Source organism: Vigna unguiculata, chromosome 6, assembly GCF_037176805.1.
Source record: "Vigna unguiculata cultivar grain cowpea cultivar isolate G323 ecotype 2 chromosome 6, ASM3717680v1, whole genome shotgun sequence".
Lineage (NCBI taxonomy): Eukaryota > Viridiplantae > Streptophyta > Magnoliopsida > Fabales > Fabaceae > Vigna > Vigna unguiculata.
This window is the reverse complement of record NC_140797.1, coordinates 40,949,841-40,970,818: the sequence shown is the minus strand read 5'-3', so window position 1 is coordinate 40,970,818 and position 20,978 is coordinate 40,949,841. Positions and strand designations below refer to the sequence as shown.

Here is a 20,978-nt window from a genome sequence, read left to right as displayed (position 1 = left end):
GTAGATTCCATTATCTTCATTAGACTTTGTTAAACTTTATTCATACAAATACTGGGTTCTAGTAGAATGTGTATAAAGTTTTTCATAAAAGATTTCAAATTTTATTTAACTAACTAGGCTATCCCAATTGAAAACTTTCGTTAAGAAAATAAATTATTCACATATACCGTAAATGTTTTTATGCCTGCGTGAAAGTTTATAGGTTTAATAGATTAATTTTATAATTTTTTATACTATTACGATATATAATATATCTATTATACAGTACATCTAGCGAAATCCATATAATTTTGAGTTAAGAGTAATAAAAAGTATATATTTAGTTTTTAAAATAGTTATTAAATATAAAATTTAAAAAATAAAATATGTATAATTTTTGTTTAAATAATTGATAACAGTTAAAAGTAAATTATTTATAAAATAATCAATTTTTAAAATAATAATTAGAACTAAAATTGAAAATATAAAATGTTGACACAAGAAAATATATTTTGTATAGATACTAGCGTACACATAGGCGCGATAGTGCCACATATTCTCTAAGTATGAATGATAGTATCTTAGTAAGTGATAATAGTGTAATGTTATTAAGTTAATATATAAAATAAATTTATATTTATTAAAAATGAAGTGAAATGTTAAAAATAAAGTGAAATGAATAGGAAAATTAATTGTTGATGAATAAAAAAAAAAGAAAAAAAGATAAACAGTTTTATAGAAAATAGGTAAAAATAACCATTAATTTTAAAAAATTTAATAAATAATTTTATTGTAAAGGGTAGAATTGGTATTATAAAATATGAACACAAAAGAAAAAATCTTATTTATATATTGTTATATATGACACAGAAGCTAGTTATTTAAAAACTTATTCAAAATAAAACAAAAATATTTTCAAGTTTGACAATATATATAAACGTACATGTTTAATAATTAAAAAAGTAAAATAATTTCATCATTAATATTTATAAATGACAAGATGTGACCTAATTTATTTCTATTCACCCTTAATTTACATTACAATAAACAAAGTGGACGGATAGATTCATTATAGTTAGGTATGAATCTTAAGCCGTCCTACTGAGAACAGACTTTTATAATTTTTGTTATGTTTTATTCTCTCTCACACACATATATTAATGTTAATAAAGAATATATATATATATTTTTAAATAGATTGATTAGTTGGATTTAATTTTTTTAATAAATCTAAACACAATATTTTGAACGAAATACATATTTTTCTTGTTTAAATAATTAATGAGTGTCTTGTAACTACCATTGTACCAAAAAAGGAGAAGGAACCTAGAAGCAACTTTCATCCCTTTGTTTCCTTCTCTTCAAATGAAACATAGGAACATCTAATTCGCAACCTTTTTTCTAAAACTGAGTTTTTGTAAAACGACACTCTTCCTTTCTGGATTTTCCTAAACCAATAAACAGTGGGCCCCAATTCAATGGCATTATATATTGTATAGATGTCCCTAATTTCAGTTAAGCTAACTTTTATGAATTTTGTAACACTCATACTCTCTTACTATAAAGTTCAGCTATATGAAATATATATCCAATAAAAGAAAATGATATAATCAATGTACTTTAGAAAGTTACAATAACTATAATGTAAACTATAGTTCAGTTACACCAACTCAAATCAATATTACTTGACTTGATCTACACTTTTTAGAAATGTCAACTTCAATGAATATACAATAATATATAAATGGTTTTATGTTGAATATTTTGTTTGGGTATGTTTTTTTAGAAACTAATACCTAATTTATTTAAACACTTTTTATCTTAAGCTAGGGCAAGTTCGTTATACAATTAATAATATTTAACAATGATGCCAAAATTATCCATGTTTCTTAATACCTGATGTAGATGTGTTAATATATGTGATTTAAAAGAAAGTTAGCTTATCATATTTGACCATTGTTTATGTCTCATCATGCATAATAGGAGAAAGAAAGTTAAAATCACAGTATAAAACTTTTAGTGGCTTAAATGGAGCATCATCGAATCACCCAAGACATAAATAAAAGGATAAATAATTAGTTCAGAGAATGAGACTTCTGAAGCGAAAGAAAACTTGTTATAAATTGAATTTTGATTGGTTAGTACTCTTCTATTCTTGATCACCTCTTTGCTGGTCCAATTTGTTTGAGAAAAATATAAGAAACCCACGAAATGACAGAGAATATAAAAGTATGAGAAATAAAGAAAAAAACCACCAGAAAGAACAAAGGCTTACCTGCCTTTTACAAATTTTCTTTCTTTAAGTATTTTTTCTGAAGTTGAATCCATAACGATTAGAGCCGAAATCAGATACCGAATCATAAGTAGTAGAATCATATATCGGAAATATTTAATATAATTTAAAAAATAAATATTTAAAATAAAAATCTTACTCATGTTTGTTTAGATTATTTGTTTTATACATAAATGTTATTTATGGATAAACGTTTTTATTTAAATTGATTACAAATTATTTTTGTTTAAATCATATCAATGACAATTTGACTCTTATGTCTTTATTTATTATCTATAAATATCACTTGGTGTATAGGAAAAATACACAACTAACATATCGACTCACAAAAAGTATTTTAGTCCTTTATTTTATAGTGTTTTTTCTTTTAAGACATTAATGTTTATAAGGTTCACATATTCTTAATAGAAAAATTATATTTTAATTTTCATTTTTTAACTTTCATCCTTTATTTCCTGACACGGTTTATAGTGCATCATTGATTCTTTTAAAAAAAAATAATAATACATTAATCAATTACTCACATTAAATTACATCAAGCAATAAAAGTCGAGAATAAAAAAACAAGAGTCATAAATTCATTGTCCTCTTTAATATTATACATTGTCATCTGTCAAGATCCTTAAGATTGTGTATTATCCTTAACAACATTATCCGTAACTCAACCTATACTATTTTACTATTTACTTCATTTAAAATTGTGTCCTATATTATTATTATTATCATTATTATTTGTTTGGCTTTATAAATTTTTGTTATATAATAATTATTATTTATTTTGTTTAATATTTGCCTAACATCATTACATGAAACCCGTGCGTCATTGTTGACTAGTGTCTCACTTGCCTCATATAAGCACGTGGGTGCAAATAACACAAGATTTGCCAGGCCCAGCAAGATCAAAGTTTTATCTGGTAAAACACTTTAGTACAGAAAGTGCAAACGCAACATTGCATTTCACCCTTTCTTCTAACTATTCATATTTATAATTCAACATTTTTTCTTAACTACTGCTCAGGAATGCTAAATATTCATTCCCAGCTTTGAGGAGCTCTTAACTACTTCTCTGATTAGTTTGTTAGCTGAATATATTTTGTTAGCATTTTCTATTTCTGTTAGAGGAGCATTAGTTTGTTAGCATTTTCTCTCTCTGTTTTTCCTTTCATTCGCTTTATCTTGTATAAATACTCTTCTCCTTCTCATGGTCATTCTTATCGTTTTCACTGTTTATTATTTTTATTAATATAAATCCAAAAGCAATAATACCAAATAATAAATTTTAAATGAATACCGAAAAGTGTAATGTCCCATTTAATTTAAAACAGAAATTAAAGGAAACGCCACACATAAGATAGTATAACAACACAGTCCTGGAGTTCTTAACACCACCCCTACAAAACTAGGCACACCACGATGCCAACAAAAACAGGATAACGGTTTGACTAAAAGTTTACAAATCCAAGATCAGCGAAATACAGGACCATAGCCCTAAAGAAATGTCCAAAGGAAGCTATAGTCCAAACCACACGGACTAAGCAGCGAAGTCTCTATTTCCTTGCTGACCACGAGAACCTCGCCCATCTGCTCCCATCAATTTCATTGATGATCATCGCAAGAAAGAAGAGCCACGTACAAGACAACCATACAATAAGCAGGGTAAGCTAGAGCCAACAACATTTTCATCATACAGTCAAACATAATTTCACCATCCAATATCCATACAACAACCAAGCATGTTATGACTCTTCAATCAACACACTACGACTCGACTCGACTCATCCGGATACGTATAACTTGGTCGGATTCAGCGGATGCTTGCACCTGTGGTGGATACCTCTGCTCACCCCGAGCTATGTGTTACAAGTGTTACAATGAATCAAATTTCCCTCACCACAAGGTTAGCCCTTAATGAATTTCGGGCCTTCTGCTACTCTCACCACAGGAGTCAGTCCGCTCTAGGTGAGACTAACTGACTCCTCAGAGTGTCAGGATGCAACCTTACCTTGAATCCTTACCTAGTTATACAAATGGGACACCACCATGAACACCCACTAACAGGGGCCATGGAATTACGTCCCTACTACTGAAGCGCGACCCTGAAAGTCTCACCTAGAGACCCCAAAGAATTATGCACTGACACAGACAAAATACAATCATACAATCAAATAATATTCACCATGCAAAGATACCCTCATTATATCAACCTTTAAAGTCGTTACCTTTCAATTTCCAGATCTAACCCAATTTCAACTTATCATAATCCATCCATGTACATAGAATCCAACTCATCTCATTATCATGCCACTTTAACAACGCCAATCTCATTTAGTTCACATGTCAATACTCATACCAAATCCATCATTTATAATTCATGAATCATGCTACGTATACGTCACACTCCATTATATACATGTCCCTCATCATAACATTCATACCCAACCAAAATAGATCATCCAGAAATAAACAACATCCAAACACAACGTTGTCTCGCCCATCACCTCGCTCAGGCTGAGGGGTCTCGCTTAGGCGAGACAGTCTCGCTCAGGCGAGTCCCCCTTCCGCCTAGGCGAGGGCTCAAAATAGGAACAGGGAACGACGCAGGATCTTGCTTAGGCGAGACCCCTCTCGCCTGGGCGAGTTGTCTGCTCGCTCAAAATCACACTCTGGTCGCCTGGGCGACCACTTGCGCAGGAAGTCCTGGGCGAGCCCCTGCACATCTCGCTTAGGCGAGGCAAGCTCGCCTGGGCGAGACTATCAATGTCCGCCACTGTTCACACCTGCACAACGCATACACACACCCAACAGAGATTTCCAGCCAGTCCAAACACCCATAGTAGTACACAATCTCAAGAAATCCACAAACCACAACGATACAAGTCAAAATACACCACACGAAGAGGGTCTAGCTTCCCTTACCTGGAAGTAGCTAGAAGGTGCCTCAACTCTAACCAATGGAGCACGGCAGCTCAAGGAGGGGACTTGCGAACTGAACAAGACAGTGGAACAGAGTTAGGAACTAAGCTCACGGTGAAACCCTACTGTATAACGAACAGATGCTCATGGAAAAGAAGTGTGAGCTAAAAGATAACTTACGTGGAGTGAGAACAACTTGATCGAACTTGGAACGGTGAAGAGGTAAACCCTAGTAGAAGTGCGGCTGTGGTTCTTTAGGATTAGGGACAGTTTCTGAGAATGAGAGAAATGTTAGGTTTAGGGCAGACTTGAGGACCTTATCTGTTGGGCCGGCCTTAGGCCCACTTACAAGGGTAGCCCATTGATTTTAGGGCAGAAAAGAATTAAAAGATTTTTAATGGGCCTTACAAAAAGCGCTATTTTGGTAAGAATATCACTGGTCCTCCTGGCCGTAGAAGCATACACAAGGAACTAATATACGGTTATGATACATTGATATTTTTTAGTTGGGTTATGTATTTGTATTTAACATGTGTTGTGTTTGATATTTTGAAATACTTTAATGAAATATTTAATTTATAAAGTTATAATATATTACAAGAAAATCTTTGAATAATGATTAATTTTAGTGACAAAAAATAATTAATTACTATAGGGTGACCAAATTGACAACTAAAATAGTTTCAAAAAAATTATAATTTGTCTTTAAATTGATAATTAGAATAATTCAATTATGAATTGGTTTTAAAATTGATCACTAACATTAACTACTAAGTTTTGATTACCAAATAATTGGTCTCTAATTAGGAAATTTGAATTCACACAATAAAAATTATATAATTATTATATTTTTTTAAGAATTATTATACATTTTTCAATATTCATATACCATATATCTATCACGTATCGTATTTTATTATTTTAAAAATAAACATATCGAATACACATATCATATCTAATACGTGTCATATTTGTATATCATAAATATAATAGATATAGGGAGACCTTCTTTACAAAATCTGTCTACAAATTAAAAAATTCAAAAAAAGAGTCAAATAAAAGATCTTAATGGTTTAATTAAAGTCCCCTTGACTTTGACGAGAACAAGATCTAATTATACATTCCTAATATTATTATATATGCCTTCAATTAGTTGATGTAAGGAAAAGTGATGCAAAATCTTTAAAGCGGATATTAATTCTGTTACCCGTGTTTCTTCCCTAGGATGGACGCGGTCACCTCAAGAAACGTAATTTTCTACTCCTTGCTGCAAGAGATCCACGCCTCCGGAATTGAAATTTCCGTCACCGTCACGGCCAACGCCTCCGCCGTTCGAGATTGGCTCACCGCAGCGCTCTATTCCAGCCGCTACTACGGTCACCTCAAGCGCCTGGTCGTCGTGTTAGAATTAATTGACGAATTAATTCTATTAGTGACTCATTTGAAATATTATGATGGACCCAATTGTGATTTAATAAAATATAAAGACTTATTGGTTATTATTATGGGAAGTGATAATAAAATAAAGATAAAGATAAAATAAAAACCAACTTGATGGACGTTGGTTTATAAAAGGAATTGGGGTTCTGTCTCTGGCCATAAGTTTTTTTTTTTCACTATAACCCATCAAGAACGTGTGAGAAGAGAAAGAAATGCAAAGAGATAGATTGGGAAACGGTGGTTGAAGAGCACACAAAATTATAAATTTGAAGAACGCATATTCACAGGATCTCTCATGGATCAAGGTTAGTGCTCTATTATGATTTATTGTGTGAGAATTATAAATCTTATAGATCCTTAATTAGTTTTACATGTGGTATCAAAGCAAGATTATAGGATTTATGATTCTCCTATTATGTGATGTTTTCCCCTAATGCTATAAACTCTAATTTAATTTTTATCCCCAATCTTCACGAACCTTAATTATTAAAGAGGGTTTATAATTACAATGCAAGGTTTAACTGCAAATAGAATTCAAAGCTTTTCCTTATGCCATGCCTTGAATTAAATTGCATTCTTGTTTTTCCGAAGTTACGTTGCATCATTTTGCATTAATAGTATGAAAGTTTATTTTAATTTGGAATAAAGTAACGTGTGAATGACTTAAAAATTGAATACGAATGAATGCATCAATTGAATCCATGCGCGAAATCTGAATCAATGAACAGTGGCATGGATGATTGTATCTAATTGGCATTGAATGAAAAGTTTAAAAATCGTTTGTTGTGAACGTGAATGTGGAATGAAGTGTGGGACTGGTAATCTGTGAACGTGCATCAGGAAAATGCGTAATGTTTTTATTAGTTTATGTAACTAATAAAATTAATATTAATTATTTTATTTATTTAAAATAATTAATAATTTTATTTAATTTGCAATAATATTTATGTTTGTTATTGTTAAATTAAAATTAATGAGTATGCTATATAAAGTTTATAGCAATTAAATGTGTATTTATTTATTTGAAATTAAGTATGATAAATTTTGTTAGTCACCAAAGTGGCCAAAATTTTAATGTTTATATAATTTCAAATTATTAATGTTTTTTATTTTAATTACCCATAGTATGGATGCTAAATTATGAATAATTAAATTTATGGGTTAATTAAAATTCATTAATTATAAGACATTTAAGGATCGCCCAAAGGTTGATTAATTGTTCTCATAATTAATGAACATGATTGTAGATAATTTTGTATGCGTCACTGGTTTTATTTATATACCCAAAGGTAGTAGGTGATTCTAGTTGATGCATATTTTAATTATCAATAATGTTATAATATGATTAGCATCATTATGTTTATGTTTGTGTATTAGTGGATCTCCCAAAGGAGAACATTAGTATGCATAGAATGATTGTTTATATCTGAATCTGTTTTTACGTTTAGTTTTATGACTCAAAGCATTAATGTTAGGCATGTGTTAATTGCAGTCTCTGTTCCGGTATCTTTACACGCGCATGCTTCGTCTGTTCCAGTCTTTAATGGGTTGAATTTCCCTGACTGGAGTGAGCAAGTCCAATTTCACTTAGGTGTGTTGGATCTTGATCTAGCTCTTCTAGTTGAAAAGCCGGCTACTATCACGGATGCTAGTAGCAATGAAGAGAAAGCCCATTACAAAGTTTGGGCAAGATCAAACAGACTTAGCTTAATGTTTATGAGAATGAGCATAGCAAGTAATATAAAGTCAGCTCTTCCCAAAACTGATGACGCAAAAGAATTTATGAAATTTGTGGAAGAGCGCTCCCAAACTGCTGATAAGTCTCTCGCTGGGACACTGATGAGTACGTTGACCACTATGAAGTTTGACGGTTCGCGTACTATGCATGAGCATGTGATCGAGATGACAAATATCGCAGCAAGACTTAAGTCTTTAGGAATGGCAGTGGATGAAGGTTTTCTCGTGCAGTTCATTCTGAACTCATTACCGTCTGAGTATGGTCTGTTCCAGATGAACTATAACACCATGAAAGATAAATGGAATGTACATGAATTGCACAGTATGCTAGTTCAGGAGGAGACCCGACTGAAGAACTTAGGAAGTCACTCTATTCAATATGTGAAGAATCAAGGAGCTGTTGGAAAGAAAGTTTCTAAGAAACATGGAAAGGGTAAAGGACCACTGAAGATTGACGAGTCCTCAACCAAAATCCAGAAGAAAAATGACAAATGTCATTTCTGCGGGAAGTCTGGACATTTCCAGAAGGACTGCATAAAGCGTAAGGCTTGGTTCGAAAAGAAAGGTGAGCATAATGCTTATGTATGTTTTGAATCAAACTTAACTGAAGTTCCCCATAATACGTGGTGGATTGATTCTGGATGTACGACTCATGTTTCTAATGTGATGCAGGGATTTCTTACAACCCGAACCATAAACCCAAATGAGAAGTTTGTCTTCATGGGCAATAAAGAGAAAGTTTCAGTGGAAGCCGTCGGGACTTATCGTCTAATCCTCGACACTGGATATCACTTAGACCTTATGGATACTTTTTATGTACCTAGTATCACTAGAAATTTAATTTCTTTGTCTAAGCTTGATATTGCTAGATATTCTTTTAAGTTTGGGAATGGTTGTTTCAGTTTGTTTAAGCGTACTTTTATGATTGGATCTGGTACACTTTATGATGGTTTATATAAATTGAATTTGGATAATTTATATGCTGAAACTCTTATGACTGTGCATCACAATGTTGGCATTAAACGTAGTTTAGTGGATGAACGATCTGCTTTCTTGTGGCATAAACGTTTGGGACATATTTCCAAAGAAAGAATGCAAAGATTAGTAAAGAATGAAATCCTTCCGGATTTAGATTTTACTGATCTGAATGTCTGTGTGGATTGTATTAAAGGCAAACAAACTAAACACACAAAGAAAGGAGCCACGAGAAGCACCCAGCTTCTTGAAATCATACACACTGATATATGTGGTCCGTTTGATGTAAATTCTTTCAATAAAGAGAAGTATTTCATTACCTTTATTGATGATTTTTCGCGTTATGGACGTGTCTATCTACTGCATGAGAAATCTCAGTCAGTAAATGCCTTGGAAGTTTATATAAATGAAGTGGAAAGGCAATTAGACAGAAAGGTGAAAATCGTAAGGTCTGATAGAGGTGGTGAGTATTATGGAAGATATGATGAAAGTGGACAACACCCTGGTCCGTTTGCTAAGTTCCTTGAGAAACGTGGTATTTGTGCTCAATACACAATGCCAGGCACACCACAACAAAATGGTGTATCAGAAAGGCGTAATCGAACCTTAATGGATATTGTTAGGAGTATGTTAAGTAATTCATGTTTACCCGTATCATTGTGGATGTATGCTTTAAAGACTGCCATGTATTTGTTGAACAGGGTTCCAAGTAAAGCTGTTCAAAAAACTCCTTTTGAGTTATGGACGAATAGGAAACCCAGTTTGAGACACCTGCATGTTTGGGGTTGTCAGGCAGAAGTAAGAATATACAATCCGCAAGAAAAGAAACTGGATGAAAGAACAATTAGTGGATTTTTCATTGGTTATCCAGAAAAATCAAAGGGGTACATGTTTTACTGTCCTACCCATAGTACTAGAATCGTTGAAACTGGAAATGCTCGGTTCATTGAAAATGGCGAAACCAGTGGGAGTGAAGCTTCATGAAATGTGGAGATTAAGGAAGTTAGAGTACAAGTTCCTATAACTAGTACTTCTTTATCAAGAGTTGTTGTTCCACATGTTGTAGAAACTCACAACAATCAAGAAGAACAACAAATTAATGATCCCGAGGTTAACAATGAACCAATAGTAGAACAACCACAAGAAATAGTATTAAGAAGATCTCACAAAGATAGAAAGTATGCTATTTCGAATGATTATGTGGTTTATCTACAAGAGTCAGAAAATGACTTAAGTATTGATAATGATCCAATTTCTTTTTCAGAAGCCATTAATGGTGATAATTCTGATAAGTGGTTAGATGCCATGAAAGATGAGCTTAAATCAATGGCACATAATGACGTATGGGACCTTGTGGAATTGCCAGAAGGATGCAAGAGAGTTGGGTGTAAATGGGTCTTTAAGACTAAGCGTGACTCTCAAGGCAATATTGAACGTTACAAGGCCCGTCTTGTTGCCAAGGGTTTTACTCAGAAAGATGGCATTGACTATAAGGAAACATTTTCGTCTGTTTCTAAGAAAGATTCTTTTAGAATTATCATGGCATTAGTAGCTCATTATGATCTTGAGTTGCATCAAATGGATGTTAAAACTGCTTTTCTGAATGGGGATTTAGAAGAGGATGTCTATATGGACCAACCGGTGGGGTTCGCTGAAGAAGGAAAGGAGCACATGGTGTGTAAACTTAAGAGATCGATATATGGACTTAAACAAGCTTCTCGGCAATGGTATCTTAAGTTCAATGATACTATTGTGTCCTTTGGATTTAAGGAAAACACTGTTGATCGGTGTATATATCTGAAGGTCAGTGGGAGTAAGTTTATATTTCTGATTCTGTATGTTGAGGATATCTTGCTTGCGACTAATGATCTTGGTCTATTAAGTGAGACTAAGAGGTTTCTCTCTAATAACTTTGAAATGAAAGATATGGGTGAGGCATACTATGTGATAGGAATAGAAATATTCCGTGACAGATCACAAGGATTGTTAGGTTTGTCTCAGAATGCATATATTAATAAAGTTTTAGAGAGATTCAGAATGGATAAATGTTCAGCATCTCCTGTTCCAATACAGAAAGGAGACAAGTTTAGTCTCATGCAATGTCCAAAGAATGATTTGGAACGGAAACAGATGGAAAATATCCTTTATGCATCTGTTGTTGGGAGTTTGATGTATGCTCAAACCTGTACGAGGCTAGATATTAGCTTTGCAGTTGGTATGCTTGGTAGATACCAAAGTAATCCAGGTCTGGAGCATTGGAAAGCTGCAAAGAAAGTTTTAAGATACCTACAAGGAACAAAGAATCACATGCTTACTTATAGAAAATCTGATCACCTTGAGGTGATAGGTTATACAGATTCAGACTTTGCCGGCTGTGTGGATACAAGAAAGTCTACATTTGGTTATGTGTATCTTTTAGCCGGAGGAGCGATTTCATGGAAAAGTGCGAAGCAGTCTGTCATTGCTGCATCCACCATGGAAGCTGAATTTGTGGCATGCTTTGAGGCCACAGTTCAGGCTAATTGGTTACGGAACTTTATTTCAGGACTTGGAGTAGTCGACAGTATTTCCAAGCCGCTGAAAATTTATTGTGATAATTCCGCAGCAGTCTTCTTTTCTAAAAACGACAAGTATTCTAAAGGTGCTAAACATATGGAGTTGAAATACTTTGCCGTTAAAGAAGAAGTTCAGAAACGTAAAGTGTCAATAGAACATATTAGCACAGATCTTATGATTGCTGACCCTTTAACAAAAGGGTTACCGCCCAAATTGTATGCTGGTCATGTAAAGAATATGGGCATTATGTCTACTAGTGAATGTTAAATGTTGAATGTTAATGTTTTGAATGTTTATGTGACACTTTGAGCTCCCTAATGTATAAATTTCTGAAATCTGTGTTTTCTTCTTTATGTTTATGCATGCAAATTATGATGAAGAAAACAAATTATGTTATGTTATTGTTTTGTAAAATGACATTATGGTTGAACCCATTATGGACTTCTCGTTTTTAAGGTCATATTAAGGAGAAAAGGATGATATAGTAGTACATGGAAGGGATCATGTCGATCAAATGATGTGTGACCGCCATGACTCTTATTATTTCTGTATCTTTAATTATGAATAATGATGAAACCAATTTATGCAAGGTCTTTTATTGCGCATTATGTTTATGTATTAAATCACATAATGTTATGACATCTTATGAGTCAAGTGGGAGAATGTTAGAATTAATTGACGAATTAATTCTATTAGTGACTCATTTGAAATATTATGATGGACCCAACTGTGATTTAATAAAATATAAAGACTTATTGGTTATTATGGTTATTATTATGGGAAGTGATAATAAAATAAAGATAAAGATAAAATAAAAACCAACTTGATGGACGTTGGTTTATAAAAGGAATTGGGGTTCTGTCTCTGGTAGAGATGGCAAATAAACCCGTGCCCGTGGGTATCACCCGAACCCGTCCCCGTTTTGACGGGGAATCCCCGCTTTGACTGGGTATGGGTATGGGTATGGGTAATACCCGAAATTTTCAACTGGGAATGGGGATGGGGATGGGGATATATATATACCCGCCCAAATACCCGTCCCCGCTTAAATTACTAAACTATTTATAATTTATTAAATAATCTAAAAAATATATATAAATAAATAATATATTTACACATAAAATATAATATAATATAATATAATATAATATAATATAGTATATATACATATAAATAAAATATACTTTTATATATTTATATATTTATATATATATATATATATATATATATATATATATATATATATATATATATATTTACACATATACATGTAATATAATATAATATAATATAATATAATATAATATAATATAATATACATATAATATATATACATAATAATATAATATAATATATATAATATATACGTATAAAACAAATTAATCATTTAACTAGTGAGATCTTTTATAAACAAATTTATAACATTACAAATTTATAAAAATTTAAAAGAAATATATATATATATATATATATATATATATATATATATATATATATATATAAAAGCATAAAATATCTACGCATATACATATAATATATATACATAATAATATAATATATATTATTATATTTATATTATTATATAATATAATATAATATATACTTAAAATAAATATATATCTATAAATATATATATATATATATATATATATATATATATATATATATATATATATATATATATATAAACATAAGATATCCACACATATAATATATATACATAGTAATAATAATATAATATATAATATAATATAATATATATAAATAATTATATATATATATATATATATATATATATATATATATATAAACATAAGATATCCACACATATAATATATATATACATAGTAATATAATATATAATATAATATAATATAATATATATATATATATATATATATATATATATATATAACATATTTCTCATTCTCTTTGTTTTTTGTTATATAACATATTGGCAATTGTTTCAGTTTTAGATCCAAGGTACAAGATGGACATGTTAGAATATTATTTTTATAAATTGTATGGTAATGATTTTGATCTGAAACTTAGTAGGATTCGTCAAATGTGCTATGATTTGGTTTTGGAATATCAATCAAAAAAGAATGAAACTTCTTCTTATAGAGCTACATCATTGGAGTTGGGAAAGGATGTTGATAATGATGCGAATGAATTTTTAGAGTTTATGGCAAAAAAGAAAAAATCTAGAACTACAGTTATGAAAACAGAGTTGGATTATTACTTGGAAGAAGATAATTTGCCGGTTACACAAGAATTTGATATCCTATCATGGTGGAAAACAAATGGGTTAAAGTTTCCAACCCTTCAAGCAATTGCAAGGGATGTTTTAGCTATTCCAATAACAACTGTAGCTTCTGAATCTGCTTTTAGTACTGGTGGTCAGATATTAACTTCTCACCGTAGTCGACTTCATCATATTACTATAGAGGCTTTGATGTGTACAAGAAGTTGGATATGGAACTCAAACCATCTAGGTAAGTTACTCAAATTTATTAATATTTTTTGTTAGTATTTTTTGTGAATTCTCATCTAATATTCTACATTTGGTGTTTGTAGGTGTTAAAAAATTAAAAGGAAAAGATGTTCTCATGAGTGAAAATGAATCTGATGAAGAAGGTACATTATATTCTAGTAATTAAAATTTTCAATTTCAATTATTATATCATATCTAATTTTTCATTTTTTTTCTATGTGTAGGTGGATCGAATGCAAATGAAACCACTGATCATTTGTAAAATTAATAAATATTTTGGTTATTATAAAATTTTAGTAATGTGTAATTTTTTAGCTTTTATATAATTATTTGAATTTTATTTAGTTGTTATTTGATACTTTAATTTGAGATTTATACTATTATAATATTTTTCTTAATATTTGACATCATGAAAATCAAAAAGAGTATGTTATTTTAATATTGAATATTTTGATAGTATCATGATTCCGTTGGTGTGATTTTTAAATTTTTTTTATAAAAAATATTTAATTGATATATGGAACAATAAAAAAATGGGTATGGGTATGGGTATAAGAAAATACCCGTTACCCGGTGGGGATGGGGATTGGTCAAAAGTTGTATACCCGTTGGGTTTGGGGATGGGGATGGGGATGAATTTTTATTATGGGGATGGGGATGGGATCATGATACCCGTACCCGCCCCGTCCCGTTGCCATCCCTAGTCTCTGGCCATAAGGTTTTTTTTTACTGTAACCCATCAAGAACGTGTGAGAAGAGAAAGAAAGGCAAAGAGATAGATTGGAAAACGGTGGTTGAAGAGCACACAAGATTATAAATTTGAAGAACGCATATTCACAGGATCTCTCATGGATCAAGGTTAGTGCTCTATTATGATTTATCGTGTGAGAATTATAAATCTTAAAGATCCTTAATTAGTTTTACACGTCGGTCTCAGCGTCCATTTGGACTCTCAGCGGCGCCAATTTAAATACTCCGGCGCACACTCTGCAGCTCCTCATTGGCCGCCGCATCCTCATCTTCCAACTGGCTCACGCGACAACTGTGCCGAATAAACTCCGCACGTTCCTCCTAAATCCTTCGCACACCTTCGTCGGCTTGTCGAACTTCTGGGATCCGCAGAAGCTGTTATGTTCGAGGCACCGTCTGCGGATGGCGAGGGCTCCTGTGGATCTGGTGCTGTACGTGAATTCTCTGCTCCGTGGACGCCTACCTAAGGAGATCGTGATAGAGAGATGTCTTGGTTGAGCGACGGTTTGAGGTGGCCGAAAGCGATTGGCAAAACGAAAATCTTAGCGACGATCAAATCGTTTTTGCGACGGTTCGTGCTTTATGTGCGTTCCTTATCGGGTTGAGATACAGGGATTGGGAAATTTAGAGCGCAACAGGTAATTAACTCTTTCATAATATGCGCAAATGTTATGCGTTAAAGCTTAGTTTCCACGAACGAATTTTACTGCTACTGGTGTCAATTTCACCTGTTGCCATGGTGACACTGAAATTGCTATTGTTTGCTTCATTAGGTTCGTGACTGAAACTCACAATTCAGGGATGATTTCACTGTATCCTCGTTTTTTCGGAAAATGTCGTAATTAGTGTAAGAATCAGTTTCAACATTTTTCACATGCGCATTAGGTTCGATTCCATTTAATAATTTAAATTTCGCTTGAGTGCTAAAAGAGGTATTCAGACGAACCGAAACTTTGCATAATAAGGAAGTAAAATGGAGTTGGAATTTGATACATGTTAGGAAACTCAAACCACATTTTTGTAATATGGGATTGTGCTTTTGGTAAACTTTTAATGGCTTAAATATAATATTATGTTTACTCGTGATAAACACTTTCAACTCGATTTAAACTTTTTTTTTACTAAAAAATATTTAACCATATTTATTTATAAAGTATACCTAATATATTTTTTTAGTAGTTTCTAATGTTTTTTATATATTATTTTGAGTTATTTTTTAAAAGATTAACTTCTATCCTAATTTTTTTAATACTTTTATGAAAAAAATATTTTTAATTCGTCTACTTTTAGTAAAGTTTAATTATGGCATCTAAACTTTCATTTTTGTAAATACTTCTTCAAATTCACCAAAATATGTAATTAAATTCTTCTAACCTTCTGTCCATTGGAAATCATAATTAAATTTTAACTTAATATTAGATCACATATTTTAATAGTCGGATGATTATTTTATCAATTTAGTACAATGACCAAAATCAGTTTTAACACAATTAGGATTAAAAATGCGTTTTCATATTTTTATTCTTCTCTTTTCTCCCATATATTTATTATAATTCTTTTTTGTTCAATTTTTCTAACATCATCGTGAATTTTGTGGTTCATCCTCTTTCTTATAGTTGCTCTTATAATATATTTATTTTTCTATATTAGTTTGATATGTTACTTATATTTATTTTATAGTTTAAAATTGAACAGAAAAATGATATGTGACAAATATATTTTTTTCATATTTTTAGTTTAAGTTACAACCATTACACGTACTATTTAAGTAACCTTTTCCATTATTTTAATGTTTCCCTTTAGTGTATTTTAATAGTAAAACAATTTAATTCATATAAAATTATCAAACAAATATATCAATTTTTAATATTTTGTGTTATTAATTTCTTCCAATAATAGATGTACCTAACATTCATAAATAAGCCAGCAAGTTAATTTTTTTTTTAAGTTTGAACTTTTAAGTCTCTTGTTTCAATTCGATTTTCCGTTCATTCTGTCATATAATACTAATAATAATTAAAAAAAGAAAAAATTAATTCCTTAAATAACCTTTTGTTGCCTATCCATCCAAAATACATTTGGAAAAGGAAATAGAGAGTTTGAATTTTTGTTGTGGTAAGTCTAACTCAATCTGATAACTAAACATAGTTTCTAGACAAATTTAGTTACTTTCAAAAATATGTTAAAATACTTATATTTTAATAGAAAAATAATACTACAACAGTTAAATTTGGATAATTTTTTTTATCATCTGAATTGTTATCCTACAAAAATTTTCTTATCTTTTTATTTTTTTTATATTTTAAAATTGTTTAAAAGATATCATTTAGGTTGTAAAAAAATTATCAAAATTTAATTTAGTTATTATAATACCATTTTTCATTTTAATATAAGCGGTGTGCATGAGAGGATAGAGAATAAGATACAAGGAGAAAATTGAAAAGAGTTACTGATTTGGAAGGAAAATATGGATAAAACAGAAAAGACAAATATGGGTACCACCAAAAAAAAAAGTTACCAGTCAAGACGAGACAGGGAAGGCGCAGAAATGCATGGTTACTGGAGATTTTTCAGAATTGTTGTAATTTTTTAATTTATGAAAAATAACTAAATTTAAAAAGAAAATTTAAAATAACTAAATTAATATATTTCTTAAAATTAATTAAATAAAAAAAATGAAAAATTAAATAACAATTTTAAATTAAATACAATTATTTTGATAAAAACAAAATTAATTAATAGTGCTTATTAACCAGTAAATAAGCAGTTGAACCGTACAAATTGCTACCCAGAGCGTGGTATCGTACACCACAGAGTGGCACTACTGAGCACAGTGTGCAGTCATGCAGACAAGACAAGCCGCTTATAATTCTCAACATAAATAAACTTTTCCGTTCATTTCCCCATTCTGTTTCTTCCCTCACACGTTTACAAACTATGACTAGAGTCATCGACCGCACGCACAGACCCAGGTCCCACGTCTACACCGTCGAGATTGACGGAGACTATGTCACCGTCACTGTCACATCCCACGCCTCTGTCGTGCGCCGTTGGCTCAACACCATTCTCTACTTCCGTCGCCGCGAAGTTTACCTGGAGCGCCTTGTTGTCGGTCTCGGAGTCCAGTGGACTCCCGGTGGCTCAGATCCTCCGGCTGATACGTTGCAGCTCTGCGTCGGTCACCGCTGCCTCATCTTCCAACTCGCTCACGCTGACACCGTGCCGAATATACTCCGCGTGTTCCTGAACCATAGCTCTCACATCTTCGTTGGATTCTGGAACCATTCGGACCGCCGGAAGCTGGAGCATTCGGATCACGGTTTGGATATGTGTCGCGATCCTCTGGATCTGAGGCTTGTTGCGGTAACTAAGAACAATGAGAATCTCGAACGAGATTCGGTGGAGGAGATAGTGGAGAAATGCCTTGGTTTCGAAGTGGAGCAGAGACAGGAGATCAGCATGAGCGATTGGGATCGTAAATATCTTAGCCACGAGCAAATTGCTTATGCGACCGTTGATGCCTACTGTGCGTTCCTCGTCGGAAGGAACAGCCGTGTGTGGAACGTGTAAACCCGTTAGGTAACTCATGCTTATCTCTTACTATAGCACAAATTCTTCCGGTTTATTTCGTACTTTACTCATTTCACTCTATTATGCTTCCTTATTTTGGACTTGTTAGCATGAGAGGGTTTATTTCTCCATTTAGGGCACGTATATTGCGTTCACTACTTCCAAACGGTATTCGGTTTAATGCATTTTTCTCATTGGAATCGCTGAATTTTTACTTAATAGGTAGGAGTTGAGATCATACGACTGCTTTTATTACCACTGCTGAAGGAGAAGGGAAATTTGAAATTTAATTTGCAGAGAAAATAAGTAAAGGGTTTTTTAATTTTATTTTAATCTTCAATTTTTTATACTACTTTATTTTTTCGTTAATCTAATAAAAATATATATTGTCATCCGTTTTGTTTTTCTTTCTGTTGATCAAACAAACCTAGAGAAAATTATACATCTTTACTATCATATATACATTTTCTAAAAGAAAATCTTTCTTAAAAACTATAACGGTTCCACTTTTTTATGGGTTTTCTTTATGTTATAACCTGATCAACTAAGTACATAAAAAGCTTTCTCAACAAGGAACCGTTGATATTTAAGAGAACATTTTTACAAAAATAAGAAACTCTGCATTTTCTTATAATAAAGACAGTATGCATGTGTTGGGGGTCGAGAAAATTATTTTTGAAGACATGTATGCTACTAATTTTATACATCAACGTAGTAAAATAAATAAGCTAACATTTTTACATCGTTTTGGATGAGCAAACAAAAATATTATTATTTTTTAATTCAACAACAAAGGTACTTAAATTTGTTTCAAGTAAGATGAATAAATTACCCACAAATTGTTGATCTAAGTAATGTGTTTTTTGGAGAAAGACCTACCTTAATTTATATTTAGACATAATTTGAAAAGAAAAATCTAACATGAAATAAAGTAACCTTTTATTGTTCGCAACCTTTATTAAAAGTGAGTATTAATTAAATATAAACGGTATAATGTATTTATTGTTTTCATCAATTTTTTAAGTAGTCAATTGTAAGGTTCTATTAAAATGTTAACATGGCTGAACATTCCATAATCTTGACTTGCACCATCTTAAATAAAGAAACACTATGTATATATCCATTCTCCATTCGACACACAGCCAACGGCACAACCAAACTATTTTGGTGTCGCAAAATTAATTCAATTATATTAAAATTATATTATTTAATGAAAATGGTAATCTAAATTTGGACCGTCTAGTGTCATGGTTTGTGGTTTAATACCGTGTTATTTTTGCATTTATTTACTATTCAAAGAGATTATTAGGCTTTGATTAGAGATGTGGGATGAGTACTTTTTACCGATTTGGAAGTGATATGAAACACAGAATTGCGGGACTAATGTCTAGCTGGAATCCTGCTGGTCTGAGGAGATTTAAGAATGGATAAAGTCATTTTACATAAATAGTTTTGTTTTATTTTTATATTATCACAAATGATACCTCGTAGCCATCATGGATAGGGATAACAACGAATTGGGTTGGACATGGATAGTGCTTACTCCCAATCTGACTCGCAAAAAAGATACACTCGTTATCTGATTGTTTACTTGTCGGATACCCATTTAAAAAATATACGTGAATTTTTTTAAAATTCGCGGGTACCTATGGATACCTACAAATATTTAAAAAAGATATGTATTTTATAATTTTTTTAAATAAAAATTAAATAAAATTATTAAAAAATAAAATATAACATAAATTAAATTAAATTTTAATTTTAATTAAATTTAATATAATATAATAAAAAATAAATTTAATTTTAATTAAATTAAATTAAATTTAATAAAATACAAATTAAATTTTAATTTTAATTTTTTTTGCAGATAATAGGTACCCGTGGGTATGAATAGTATAACACTCATACCCAACCTGTTTATAAACGGGTACTACAATATCCATTATCCACTACCTGCGGATAATAAATATCTGGGGTACTAACTATCCATCGTAGATTTTATCCGCAAATATCCAGGTGCGCAGATATTTTTTACATCCGTAACAATGGACATGAGCTTTGGGGGAATCAGATATGTATTTTGGGAACAAATTCTGTTGTGGTTGAAGGGAGATGAAATCAGTTCTGTTGTGATTTGAACTGATTCCAATAGTTTTATTTTTTTCATTTTTAGTGTTTGAAATTAAAATATTTTTAATTTTTTATGTCAAACTTGTTTTATTCTTTTTTATTTTGATTAATAATTTTTTTAACTTTATTCTTAAAAAATAA

General features: G+C 31.3%; 1 protein-coding gene across 1 annotated transcript; it reads left to right on the top strand.

Moving 5' to 3' along the window:
* The first annotated feature begins 17,950 nt into the window (after window positions 1-17,950).
* On the top strand, window positions 17,951-18,865 carry LOC114186863 (uncharacterized). Its single transcript, XM_028074906.2, has one exon. It carries the CDS (start codon window positions 18,075-18,077, stop codon window positions 18,705-18,707), a length of 633 nt encoding a protein of 210 aa, XP_027930707.1. The 5' UTR covers window positions 17,951-18,074; the 3' UTR covers window positions 18,708-18,865.
* Window positions 18,866-20,978: the final 2,113 nt, after the last annotated feature.

Coding starts and splice junctions, on each gene's coding strand:
- LOC114186863 (XM_028074906.2), top strand. CDS start 18,075: ATGACTAGAGTCATCGACCGCACGCACAGACCCAGGTCCCACGTCTAC.